The 12,159-nt window shown below is 60.9% G+C and overlaps 3 protein-coding genes across 16 annotated transcripts in view; 1 reads left to right on the top strand and 2 right to left on the bottom strand.

The window, feature by feature from the left end:
- The window catches only part of ZC3H18 (zinc finger CCCH-type containing 18), a 48,965-nt gene extending 45,372 nt beyond the window's left edge, over nt 1-3,593 (bottom strand). For 7 of the 12 annotated variants that reach the window (XM_055726675.1, XM_055726678.1, XM_055726680.1 and 4 more), the window contains exons 1-2: nt 3,443-3,592; nt 2,726-2,813 (exon numbers count right to left, since the gene is read on the bottom strand). The gene's annotated coding sequence lies outside the window, so the exon portion shown is untranslated. Of the gene's footprint in view, nt 1-2,725; nt 2,814-3,341; nt 3,372-3,442 lie in introns of those variants that run through there. The other 5 variants (XM_055726681.1, XM_055726684.1, XM_055726679.1 and 2 more) reach the window with 3 other exon arrangements.
- Nucleotides 3,594-5,932: 2,339 nt separating this feature from the next.
- Nucleotides 5,933-7,863, top strand: CIDEC (cell death inducing DFFA like effector c). Of its 2 annotated transcripts, none has more exons than XM_005432313.4 (6): nt 5,933-5,951; nt 6,372-6,444; nt 6,619-6,760; nt 6,853-7,002; nt 7,159-7,343; nt 7,471-7,863. In XM_005432313.4, exons 2-6 carry the CDS (start codon nt 6,395-6,397, stop codon nt 7,655-7,657), a joined length of 714 nt encoding a protein of 237 aa, XP_005432370.3. In that variant the 5' UTR covers nt 5,933-5,951; nt 6,372-6,394; the 3' UTR covers nt 7,658-7,863. The 2 variants fall into 2 exon arrangements, with proteins under 2 accessions (XP_005432370.3, XP_027658085.1); XM_027802284.2 differs by lacking the exon at nt 5,933-5,951 and adding an exon at nt 6,212-6,298.
- Nucleotides 7,864-9,263: 1,400 nt separating this feature from the next.
- ZFPM1 (zinc finger protein, FOG family member 1) overlaps nt 9,264-12,159 on the bottom strand; it is a 35,017-nt gene continuing 32,121 nt past the window's right edge. For both annotated transcript variants that reach the window (XM_055726774.1, XM_055726773.1), the window contains one exon: nt 9,264-12,046. In XM_055726774.1, the coding sequence (XP_055582749.1) occupies nt 9,828-12,046 (2,219 nt within the window). In that variant the 3' untranslated portion in view covers nt 9,264-9,827. The remainder of the gene's footprint in view (nt 12,047-12,159) is intronic.

The raw sequence follows: 12,159 nt of genomic DNA, 5'->3' as shown, positions 1-12,159 counted from the left end.
GATGCTCCTTTTAAATTAGGCATTCACATTGCCATCCTCACCTGCAAGGACCTGGATGCAACAATGAAGGGGCCCATTCTGTTCCACTTGTCTTAACGTTATTGGAAAACATTTAAAATTAGAGAGATTCTTCACCCCACTCCCCAGGTAAAAAGGCACTGCACACTGAGGTGGTATTATGGAAATTTAAATTCATCTGCTTCAGCCACATTATAATGTATTTTTTCCAAAGCTTAATGATATTCAAGACTTTTTGTAACTTAAAATATAACATTGAGATGAAAAAGCCTTGACACAGCACTAAAGGCAGTAAGAGAAAAGCCCTTTGCTACTCTAAAGTTGCTTTTTAAAGCTCAACTTCAATATTGCCAGGTAATCCCAGGATAGATTTTAAATAGTATTTTTAATCTTACACTTTTGTTAATGATTTGCCCAGTGCAAGAGGTAGGTGAGTCAACACGTTGGAATTCTTTGCAGCAGGTCTGTTTTCAAAGAACAAGCCCAACTTCTACTCTCTTTTAAATGAACAACATCAAAAGGTGCAAAACTAGAATGAAGAAATGTCAACCAGCTTTTAGTCTGATCATACATGTACCTTGGACACTACTCTAAGGCAGTGCAGCCTACACTGACACACATTCTGGATCCGTGGCTCTCAATGCTGCCTGTTGCTGCCAAGAGGCTCAATTTCTCTTTCTTCCTGGTCTATGCTGCGCTGCTTCCAATTAGAACTCATGAAAAGTTTGAGCAGCATCTTCAATTAAGCCTACAAGGTCAGGCTTTGTGTACAACTGACTTGCTGCTGCAGGTAGTGTCTTGGGAGCAGACGAAGTGGAACTCATATGGAAAGGATGGCAGCTTGCTCTAACCCACTGCAGCACCTATACTGATACATACACCTGTGAGTTGAGACAGGATTGGAAACAGTCACCAAGGAAAAAAGTACTCCTGTCAAGCATTATTTCCATTCATTAAATTCCTCCCTCCAAGGCACCTTTATATGGTGCCACAAAAAGATTTTTCCACATGAATGAGGAATACACCTTGGATATAGTATGGGAATCAACGGCTCAGATGGTTCCAGCACCTCTGGTAGCAGGAAGGCACCAAGGACCATATAGAAAACTGGAGCTTGACAGAGCCATCAGCTTCAGTCTTGAAATCCTACACATCAGTCAGACGGCAAGAACCAAGCACGTACCCAACTTCTGTACCCCTGAGCAGAGACCTCACAGCTCCTGGGGTGGTCACAGGACAGATATGAAGGAAAGAAGCAAGGAACCTTTTTTGCTGCAGGCAGAAATATTTGTGACAGAAAGGATAAAAAACACTTTAAAAGCCAAAGAGCTTGATGCAAAATCAAAATGTTTCCATTAATCGGATACGTGAAAACCAGGGGTTAATGCAGACCAGAAAAGTTCTGGAGCATGGTCCAAGTCCAGCCACAAGGATGGGCGAAGAATGATGAGTGATTTGAGGAGAATGAATGGGAAATAGCGCTGACAGGGCAAGTCAGAAGAGAAACAACAAAAAACTGGAAAACAGAAATGAAGGGCAGGAACCACAACAGCGAAAAAATATGGAAGAGTAGTGACAACAGGAAGAGAAGGAAATAAAATGCCTCGTGATCCAGGAAAGGAACATCACATAAAACTCTAAAGACGTCTAGAACAAAAGCAAAGCAGCCAGTCCTTTGCTTTGAACGAAACTACAGTCATTAGCAGGGTTAATTAACCAAAATACACACTTATCTGTCATCCTTGGAGAAGCACTGACTTTGAAGATGCATAGCAAACTTCAATTACCTAGCAGCTGTCAAGGAAGCTTTTAATGCAGAAAACTGAGCTGCCTTTTGGTATTAATTTAAGAGAAGTGCTTGGTGACAGCCATTTTTTAGCAAGCTGACTGTTAAAGAAGGGCTCAGAGAGCTCCAATCCAGAACCTTAACCACTGCTTTCTGTTGGGCAGACTTTGGGACCGAAACCTGAAGAGAAATGGCGCTGTAAGCAGCTGGAGTTTGTTTTCACAGTGTAACTGATTTCCCTGTTGCTGGAGCACACACGGCTCTTCCTGCAGCTCTCCGCTGGCAAATGCTAATTTTGAATTATCAATTCCTCGGTCCCATGAAGAAAACAAGTACAATTATGCCTGTATTCTGTAGGATTTATGGCTAATCACACTCAAGAGGCTAACTTTACTTAGAACATTGAATTAGCAGTGTTGCAAAGAATTGTCTTGATTAGACCGCAACTCTTTTCCTTCATCTAGGCAAACCTTAGGAAGGCCAGGAGAAAGAATTCATGCCTTGGAGGTGCTGCTCTTGCTACAGCCAAAGCAGCACTGTTAACAGTTGTTGCAGAAGTTGTGAGCTACCGATGGCAGTAAAAGAAAACACTGTTAGCGTGGGTGCCAGAAGGACAGCTCTGAGAAGAGACAACCCTGCTAAAGCAACTCGAGGAGGGAATTTGAACCATGTGCAGCAGCTACGTATTATAACAGTAGCAAAGACAACAGCAGCTCTGAGCAGTGAGCGCTCGCAGCTCCTGCTGCGCTGGGTGGACAACTAAAAGCAGCACTACATGGGTGATGCGCCCACCCATCGCAGAATGGACCCCCATGGGTGATGCACCCACCCACCCATCACAGAAGAGACACCCACATGCCACTGTGATTCCCCGGCCCTTCTTCCCACTGCGGACCCCAGCTCCCCCTGTGCCTCCCTTACCTCACAGGGCCTCCTGCCAGGCTGAGGTCCTTCTGCTGTGCCCCCCAGGCCGAGGCTGCTGGAGCTCTCCCTGTTTCCACCTGCCTGGCTGGGGGGGGATGACAAGGGGACACGACAGTCAAAGCTGCCTGTACCCTAGGGGGCCGGACAGCCCCCCCAAACGGCAAGCTCCCTCCCCAGTGCCCCCAGTTCAAACCACTCGCTTCTATAACACCCACCCCAAACTAAGGCTGCCCCTTCCCATCCCCACACCAGCCCCCTCCACTACCTCGGGCTCAGCACCCCCCTCAAGGTAAGGCTGCACCCCCGCCAAAGGAGGCGGCCTCCCCAGAGCACAGCCCCCCACCCCCCCCAAACTAGGGGTTGCCCACGCCAAGTACCCGCTCCCCACCCCCCACTCTGGGCCGTCTCCCCACTCCGCTCCGACCATGGGCTGCCGCCCTCCCTCTCCCCGCTCCCCTGCCCGCAACGGCCCCCCCCCCGCGCTGGGCCCGCCCTCCCCATCCCCAGCGAGGGCCGCCCCTCCTCTCCCAGCACCCCCCCGGGCGCTGGCCGCCGCCCCCCCCCCTCCCCGGCATCCCCCGCCAGGTCCACCCCCCGCCCCGCGGCCGCTCACCACCCGGTTCCGCCGGCGCCCGGGCCCGGGCCCGCCTCCCCCTCGCCGGCGCTAGGCCGCAACCGAAGCCCGCCGAGCGCGCCGCGCGGGCGGCAGCTCACCTGGGCGGGCGGGCGCGGCGGGCCGGAGCCGGGGCGGCGGGCGGGGGTGAGCCGGGGGCAGGCGCGGGGCGGGGGGGGGCGGCGAAGCGGCGGCTGCGGCGCGGGACGGGGCCTCTACTCGCGGCGGCGCAGGGCGGCCATGGCGTGACGTCATCCAGGCGCGCCGGCCCTCGCGCCGGGGGGAGGGGAGGGGGGGCAGGAGGGCGCGCTCCCTTTGCCACACCCCTCCCTGTATGCGCATGCGCAGCTGGCCCGGCCGTGCCGTAAAGGGCACGCGCCCGCGGCGGGCGTGTGCACGTGTGCGCGCACAGGTGCGCGTGGTCGCGCATACATACATGCATACCTACATGTGCACACAGGGAGGGATGCACACGTGTATGTGCATATGTGCACGGGTGCACATGCATGCACAGGGAGGTGCAAACGTGCTTGCACAGATGTGCATGGGTGCACGTGCACATATGCACACACACAGGGAGGGGCGCACATCTGAGGAGGAGCACAGGCATGCATGAACACGTAGAGGTACATGTTTACATATGCAGAGGGGTACATGTGCACATGGAGATAGACATGTGCATGCACACGTGGAGATGCACATACATGCAGGTGGACACATGCAGCTAGATGTGTGTGCACATGCTAGGCACACATGCATAAGCATGGGGACAGGCATGCATGGGGAGGTATATGGATGGGAATGCACACGTGGAGGTATGGGCACGTGCACACATGGGTACACTCACATTCACACATACCCCCACGCATATGCACACACAGAAACGTATGAACACACATGCACTTACATGGATGCATGCATGAGCATATGCACATAGGCACACACAGAGGTACAGACACGTGCAAATGCACTTCTCTGTATGGATGTGCATGAAGATGGACACACACATGAAGGTCTGCCTGCATAGGTGGAGGAACACACAAGTGCTCACTCACACATGCACACAAACATGCCGGGACGATGGCTCAGGGCCGTGGGGTGCAGCCTGCCCGAGCAGCCCTGTACCCCAGCTGGGATGGTGCTGCGTGCGCTGCTCCACCTGCTCCCAGTGCCAAGGGGAGCAAGGGCCAGTGGCCAGAGCATGGTCACGGGTCCTCACCAGCCTGCTCAGCACCCTGTCCCCATTAACCAGAGTGTTAATGAGCTACCCTCAGTGCTGCCAGGCTGCCTGGGCATCCCCCATGCTGGGTGTGTGTCCACGGGCCTCCATCCTCAATGCAACTTCTGCTTTTGTGGGAGCCTGTGGCTGGGGCTGCTCTGTGCTCAGCACAGGATGTGACCCCAACCCTGGGGCTACCCAGCAGCCACGTGGCCCAGCTGCCCTGCATCCTGGCTCAGCATCCTCTGCAGCAGCCCCAAGGTCCGGGACCAATGGCCCCACAGTAGCCCCACGGCAACCGCAGCTCACCAGGGAGCCATGGCCGCCCCTTCCCCTCCAGCCAGCTTGGCGTCTCCGCCTGGGCACTGAGCACCGTGCCCCTTATCCCCACTGTCGCAACAGCCCCCTGGGCCCCTTGCTCTCCCGGCTCCCTGACACGGGGCCAAATTCTGCCCTGGGGAGACATCCCAGAGGCACAAAATGCCCAGGAGGCTGCTTACTGGGAGCACTGGGAGGAGGCTCGCTACTGGGAAGGGGTTTACTGGGAACAGTGGGGGGGGGCTTACTGTGGGCAGCCCAGAAAAGTGGTGCTGAGGCAGCCGGGAGGGAGAAGTGGTGGTGAGGCAGCCTGAAGGCTGCTAGCAGTCAGGGCAGGAGGATGCTCCCTGGGGCAGGAGGATGCTGGCGGTCAGGGCAGGAGGATGCTCCCTGAGACAGGGGAATGCTGATGGTTCATGGGGCAGGAGGATGCTCTCTGGGGCAGGAGGATGCTCGTGGTCCCTGGGACAGGGGGATGCTCCCTGAGACAGGGGAATGCTGATGGTTCATGGGGCAGGAGGATGCTCTCTGGGGCAGGAGGATGCTCGTGGTCCCTGGGACAGGGGGATGCTCCCTGAGACAGGGGAATGCTGATGGTTCATGGGGCAGGAGGATGCTCTCTGGGGCAGGAGGATGCTCGTGGTCCCTGGGACAGGGGGATGCTCCCTGAGACAGGGGAATGCTGATGGTTCATGGGGCAGGAGGATGCTCTCTGGGGCAGGAGGATGCTCGTGGTCCCTGGGACAGGGGGATGCTCCCTGAGACAGGGGAATGCTGATGGTTCACGGGGCAGGAGGATGCTCTCTGGGGCAGGAGGATGCTCGTGGTCCCTGGGACGGGGGGATGCTCCCTGGAGCTGTCTGGTGGTTGCCCCCCCATCACCCTGTCACAGCAACCCGGGCAGCAGTGCCAGGCTGGTCCCGCCCCCTTGACTAGCTCCTCCCCTTGTGGCAGCAGGCCAGGGGGTGACTGGCTGAGGCAGGAAGGGTGGGGCTGGGTGGGCGGGGTCACTGCAAAATATATATAAATGTGGTGGGGCCGATCTGGCATGGAGGTGTTGGTACCTGCTGGGGGTGAGTGGTGGTGCTTGTGGTCCACAGGACCCTCCCTGGGGGTTCCTGGCTGGAGCTGTCCCTGGAGCTGTAGGGCTGGGGTCACTATTGTGGGTGCCCCTGATTCCCAGAGCCCTCGTGGGCTGGTGTGGGGGTGCAGCCCGGTGCTGGTGTCTCACCTCTGCCCCAGCACTGACTCACAGCCCCATGTGCCGCTTTACGCAAGAGCCGTGCTGGCAGGGGGACTCTGCCCGGGCGGCCACCGCCAGCCTAGCCCCGGCCAAAGGGCAGGCACAGCCCCCACGTAAAGGCAGCGGCGCTGGGGTGCCGGCTCAGTGCCGTGCTGGAGCCGAGCGCGGGAGGTGCTGGTGGGTGGGGGTCTCCTGAAGCAGTTCTGGACAGACCACCCTGGCCCAAGGCTGAATCCTTCCTCCTCAGCAGGCTGGACCGTGCTGTTTGCCAAGATGGATTACGCCAAGTCGTTGAGCCTGCGCCTGGCTGCTCCTGTCTCCAAGTAAGTGCTGGAAGCCACCGTCCCCAGGGTGGGGGACATCGGAGCCCTCCCTGCTTTAGTACCTCTCAGCTCCCCGAGTGGATGTCCTGCTCCCGCTGAGTCCTGGCGGGGGCTGGCACTGCCCAGGGCTGGCTGCAGGTCTCAGGACACCCCAATCCCTCCATCCCTCCCCAGATGTGTCTCAGCAAGTGCCTCCATGACCCAGCAGCTGCTGTTGAGCCCGGCCCCACGGCCCCGGCCCTACCGTGTCTGCAACTGGGACCGCAGCGTGCGCAAGGGCATCATGGCGCAGAGCCTTGCCGAGCTGCTGTGCCAGGTGAGCCACGGCTGGTTGGGGACTGTCTCTCCACCTGGGTGGGCGGTGGGCTGGCTGCCCCTCAGCCCTGCTCACCCCCTGCACCTCCACAGGCTCAGAGCGCCCTTCTCGCCCCGGGTCCCATCTCGCTGGTGCTGGATGAGGATGGCACTGTGGTGGAGACGGAGGCTTTCTTCCAGACACTGGAGGAGGGCACGGTGCTGATGGCCCTGAGCAAGGGGCAAACCTGGGCTGCCTCCAAGGTGAGTGCATGAACCTGCTTTATCCTGTCTGCATCCCACGCTGGGATCAGTGGGGAGATGCGATGCTTGCTGGGATGTACCTGGGATGCTGGGTGAAGTGGGACTGGGAGGAGGGTGAGGGTACCACTAGGTAATCCTGGTCCCACTCTCCCCTAGATGTCCGGCTACCAGCTGAGCCTCTCCCACAAGCCCCCTCGGAGGATCGATGTTGCCTGTGTCACCTTTGACCTCTACAAGACCAACCCGCGGGACCTGGGGTGCCTCAACGTCAAAGCCACACTCTATGGCACCTACAGCATGTCCTACGACCTGCGCTGCTACGGGGCCAGGCGGCTGATGAAGTGAGTGCTGGGGGGGGGCCCAGAGATGGTTCTGGGAATGGGGATGCTGCAGTGGGGGACCAGCCCTGCTGCCCATCCCCTCTGTGGGCTGCAACGAGGCATGCTCATCCCCTTCCTCCCTGCCTAGGGAAGCCCTGCGCTGGACACTCTTCACCATGCAGGCCACCGGCCATGTCCTGCTCGGCACCTCCTGCTACATGCAGCAGCTCCTGGATGCCACAGAGGAGCCAAAGGAAGCGGAGAGCAGCCCCGCGCTGCAGAACCTCCTGCCCTGCAGCCTCCCACCCCTGCCCCGCAGGAAGACACTGCAGTGAGAGCTGGTGCCCTGTCCCCCCTTCTGTCACCTCCCCTCAGTTCCTGGGGGTCTCAGCACCCCGCTAGGTCAATGCCCCGAGGGAGGTTGCCATAGTGCCCAGCACAGCCTCTCCTTGCATCCCGCTGCCTGAATGGGGCCAGCTCTTCTCTGTATTATCTGCTGCTCTGTAAATATATTTATTTAAGTAAAGCTCTGCTAACTTCAGCTGTGTCTCAACCCATCTTTGTTGGCTGGGGGGACATCAGCCACTTGCTCTACTTGGCACTGTGGGGCTGTGCTGGGTGGTGGTGCAAGAACATGCAAGGAGGTGACCTGTGGCAACTACTCCCTGAGGGAGCTGCTGCCTTCCTCCTCCTTGCCACCCCAGCACCCTGGCTGGCATGCAAGGCCTGGCCTGCACCCCCGGCACACAACTGGGACCCCCTCCTGGCACTGCAGGCAAGCCACGGGGAGGGCACAGCGCAAAATCCCCAAACAGCTTGTGGCAGCTCCTGTTCTTGCCCCACTTAAGGGGATGAAAAATGCCCCTGCACTGCTGGTGGTCCTGCTGCTCAGGGCACTGACTGTGCCGTTGGCACCTGGAGCAGGACTGGCACAGAGGGATGCTCCCCTCTTGCCCTGGGGTGGGGGTTTAACCCCTGTCCCCCTTGGCAGCCCCTGTGTGTGGGAGCCCTTGTGGCCCCAGCCTTGCACAAGCCTGTGGGCTGGTGCTGCCCTGGCCAAGCCCCATGGGACTGCAACTGCCCAGCTGCTCCAGGGATACCAGACTGGGAAACAAAACAGAGCCCGTGTGATGCTGGGTTGTGCTGATCAGGCAGCTGGGGGACCGTACCCGAGCGGGAGATAGGGAGCCCAGACTGGGGCCCTGCAGTGCAAGCCCTGCTAGCCAGGGTGGGCAAGCTGAGATGGAGGGGAAGGACTGCCACCCACCTGTGCTGATCTAGGAAGCACTGGGGTGAGCTGTGGGGAGGTAAGAAGCCATGCTCTTGGGGTGCTTAGGGGCACCCCCCCCTCCATGATGCACTACAGGGGTCATGGGATCCAAGCCATGCTCACCTGGGGATGCCACTGCAGGGATCTGGGGCTCCAGTGCAGGAACTGCTGATGTGGCAGAGACCTGAACCAGGTTCAGGGCAGCACAGCCCACCTGTGGCTGTGGGAGTTTAATTAGCCTCATAATTAATGAGTCATCAGCCTGCAGCCCAGCACCAGCTGGAGCCCAGCCTAGGGGCTGGTGGCTGCACGGCCCCGTGGCACAGACGTGTGACACCCAGGGCAAGGTGGGTGCCACTGAAGGGTGCCAGTGACAGCCCAGCCCACAGCACACATGTGTGACAGCCGGGGTAAGGTGGGTGCCACCAGGGAGTGCTGGTGACACCCCACTCTGTGACACAGATGTATGACACCTGGGGCAAGGCGGGTGTCACTGAGGGATGCTGGGGATGGCACAAGCACATGATGCTCTGCCCCGGTATTGCAAGCTGTCCCTGCCACCCCATGGCTATACACACCTGACATCCCCAGCCCGATGTCCCTGACCCCATGGGGTGATGGTGGCTATGCCAGCCCCCGTGGTGTCCCCTGCATGCAGGCAGCAGCCCAGCTTTATTAGACATATTTATTTCTGTACACACTTATACACACGGTTCCCAGGGTAGCTTCATCCTTGCCTTCAGTGCTGCCCCCTTGCAGGGTCCGGTCTGTGCTGGGGGGCACCCACATGCTTACTAGGGTGCCCAGGGCCAAGCCCAGCCACGCTGTACCCCCTCCCCACCCCTGTAGTGTCTACTCGGGGGCAGAGCCCCTCCTGCAGCTCCCTGGCCAGGGCAGGGCCATGTGCCTTCTCCCTGCCTCAGTTTCCCTTTGGCACTGGCCCTGGCTGCAGCAGGGGCAGAGGTGGGGACACCACACAGCCCGCGGGCTGGGGCAGGGCCACCAGCACCGTGCTCCCCCCTGCCACAGGGTCCTTGGCCAGGGGCACGTGAGACCCCCAACCTGGGGTGCAGTTTGGGGATACTGGAGGGACCTGCGGATGCTGAAGCTGCCCCAGTGGAGCCTCCATCACCCTGACCCCTGCAAGAGGGGGTGCCAGCCATTGGTTCCCAGTCCCCCAGCCCCTGCAGCCCCCCCCCGGCGAGCGGTGGGGTGGGGGCAGTGTCGGGGGGGCTTTACTTGACGTGCTCAGCGGCGTGGGAGGAGCAGTAATACTTCTTGTGGGCGATGAAGGTGGAGAGGCTGCTGAACTTGATGTTGCAGAGGCGACAGTACCTGTGGTTGCCGTTGGGCACCGGGCTGGGCACAGCCTTGGACGGGGGGGTCTGCACGCCCCTGTCCGTGTAGGCAGGGGGCGTGGGGGGCTTGCGGGTGGCTTCCCGCAGTCCCTCGGGGGCTCCAGGTGAAGCGGGGGGCCGGGGTGAGGCGGGGGCCCGGGGGCTGCCGTCCTGACCCTCCTTGCCGTTGAAGCTGTCCCGGCGAAGGCGGGGTGCAGGCAGGCGGGGGGGTGACGCCGTGGGCAGCGGGGACTCGGGTGTCCTGCCGGCACTGGGTGCTGGGGCATCAGGGAGCCCCTGCCCGGCCACCGGCGGCTTGGCAATGAAGAGCCCGTGGGCGTTACGGAAGTGCTCGAGGAGGTCACTCTTGATGGCCCCATTGAGGGGACAGTAGGGACAGGCAGCCAGGGGTCCCTTTGCCCCCGGGGGTGGCAGGGGACCCTTAGGGTGTCGCTGCAGTGAGTCTGCCCCGGATGCACCGGGGTAGGGGATGCCAGGGCTCCCCGCCGGAGCTGCCCTCACCCGCACACCTTCGGGGTCCCCTTCGCCGGGGCTGCTGGGGCTGCGCCGACCCTTGAGGGGGGCTGGCATGGTCCCCTTCATCTTCTGGAGGTGCTCGAGGGTGCGGGGCTGCAGCGGGGTGGCCGGGCACTGGTATTTCTTGTGGGCCAAGTAGCTGTCGAGGCTGTTGAAGCTGATGCGGCAGGCAGTGCATTCGTGGTAGTCGGCCAAGGGCAGCAGTGGTGCCGGCGTCGGATCCCCCTGCCACCGCGGCTTCTTGCTCAGGTCGATGGGACCATCGGCATCCGGGCTGGAGCGGGGCGAGGGGGCAGCCCCTGGCGGGTCAGGGGCTGGCGGGGGGTCGGGGGCTGGTGGGGGTTCGGCGGGGCGGTGAGGAGCCCCGTGGATCTCGTAGAGCTTGCGGCGTTTGCGGGTGCGGAGAGGCTGGGGCAGGAAGGGGACTTTGGGGGCACTGGGGCGGCGGAGGGGGGGGTCGTGGCGGGAGGCACAGTAGAAACGCTTGTGCACCACGTAGGTCTCGTGGCGGCTGAAGCGGATGTTGCACGCCTCGCATAGCGTCTTGCTGGGGTCCTCGTCCCCCTCGTCCCCTGCCGAGCTGCTGGGGCTCTGGCTGTCCTCACTGCACCGCCCTGACCCCCCCTCTGCCTCAGGGGACCCCGCTTTGCCCCCCGTCTCTTCTGCCTTCACCTCTGATGTGGCGGCCGGTGGCGTGGCATCCTGTCCGGCATCCCCGTCTGCTGCCGGTGTCCCCTGCCCATCGCCTGCTGGCGGGGACAGCAGTGTCCCTGGGGCAGGAGGACCCTTGGGTGCCCCGGGGGGGGCTTTGAGCTTGCGCACCCCGGGGGCGCTGTCCTCGGCCAGGTGCCGGCTAGAGCAGTAGAGACGCTTGTGCACATAGTAGTTGTTGATGTTGTTGAAGGTGATCTCGCACTCAAAGCACGTGGCACCCTTGGGCACCGGTGTGCCGGTGTAGATGGTGGGTGGCACTGCGCTGCCGTGGCCCTGCTTCAGCCGGCTGTGCACCAGCTCCGACATCTTTGCCAGGATCTCCGACGCCTGCGGCACCACTGCGGCTTCGTGGCCGAACACATACTGGGGTAGGAAGACGGTGCCGCCGGCTGTGCCTGTCCCCGGCTCGCTGGGCACCGGGCTGGAGCCTGGCGTGGGACTGGCAAGCTCCGACTTGACCTTCGCCGAGGGCAGGCTGCGGGGGGATGAAGTCCGGGAGCAGGCGTCGGGGCTGCCGCCCCCCTCCCCGGGGCCACCGCTTTTCGGCGCCTCCGCCTCGCTGGCTGGGCTGCTGGCAGGCTCCTCCTTGACGCAGATGGCCTCGCCGGAGGAAGAGGAAGAGGAGGACGATGATGATGATGATGGCCCTTCCCCGTTTTGTGGCTGGGCTGGTGGTGAAAGCTTGCCAGCCCTGGTGTCGGGGGGTGAGGTGGGCGGTGCTGGGGGGCCCGTGGTGTCGGGGCCAGGTGGTGGGGCGGGCAGGGGGCCATGCAGCACCACATGCTGTGGCAGTGCCGGCAGCCCCTCGGGCAGGAACGCCGGCAGGCTGCACTTTCGCAGAGATGCGTTGTTCGTCTGGCTCAGCCCTGCCAAGGGGACAGAGGCACCGTTACCGACATCCCCAGCACAGGCGCTTTCACCCTGTCCCCCTGTCCCCCAGCCCCCCTCCTTGTGGCTGGAGCCGTCTGGGGACACGGCC

The sequence above is a fragment of the Falco cherrug genome, chromosome 14, assembly GCF_023634085.1.
Source record: "Falco cherrug isolate bFalChe1 chromosome 14, bFalChe1.pri, whole genome shotgun sequence".
In the NCBI taxonomy this organism is placed as follows: domain Eukaryota; kingdom Metazoa; phylum Chordata; class Aves; order Falconiformes; family Falconidae; genus Falco; species Falco cherrug.
Note: the sequence above shows the minus strand (reverse complement) of the source record. Positions and strands in the feature narration are given on the sequence as shown.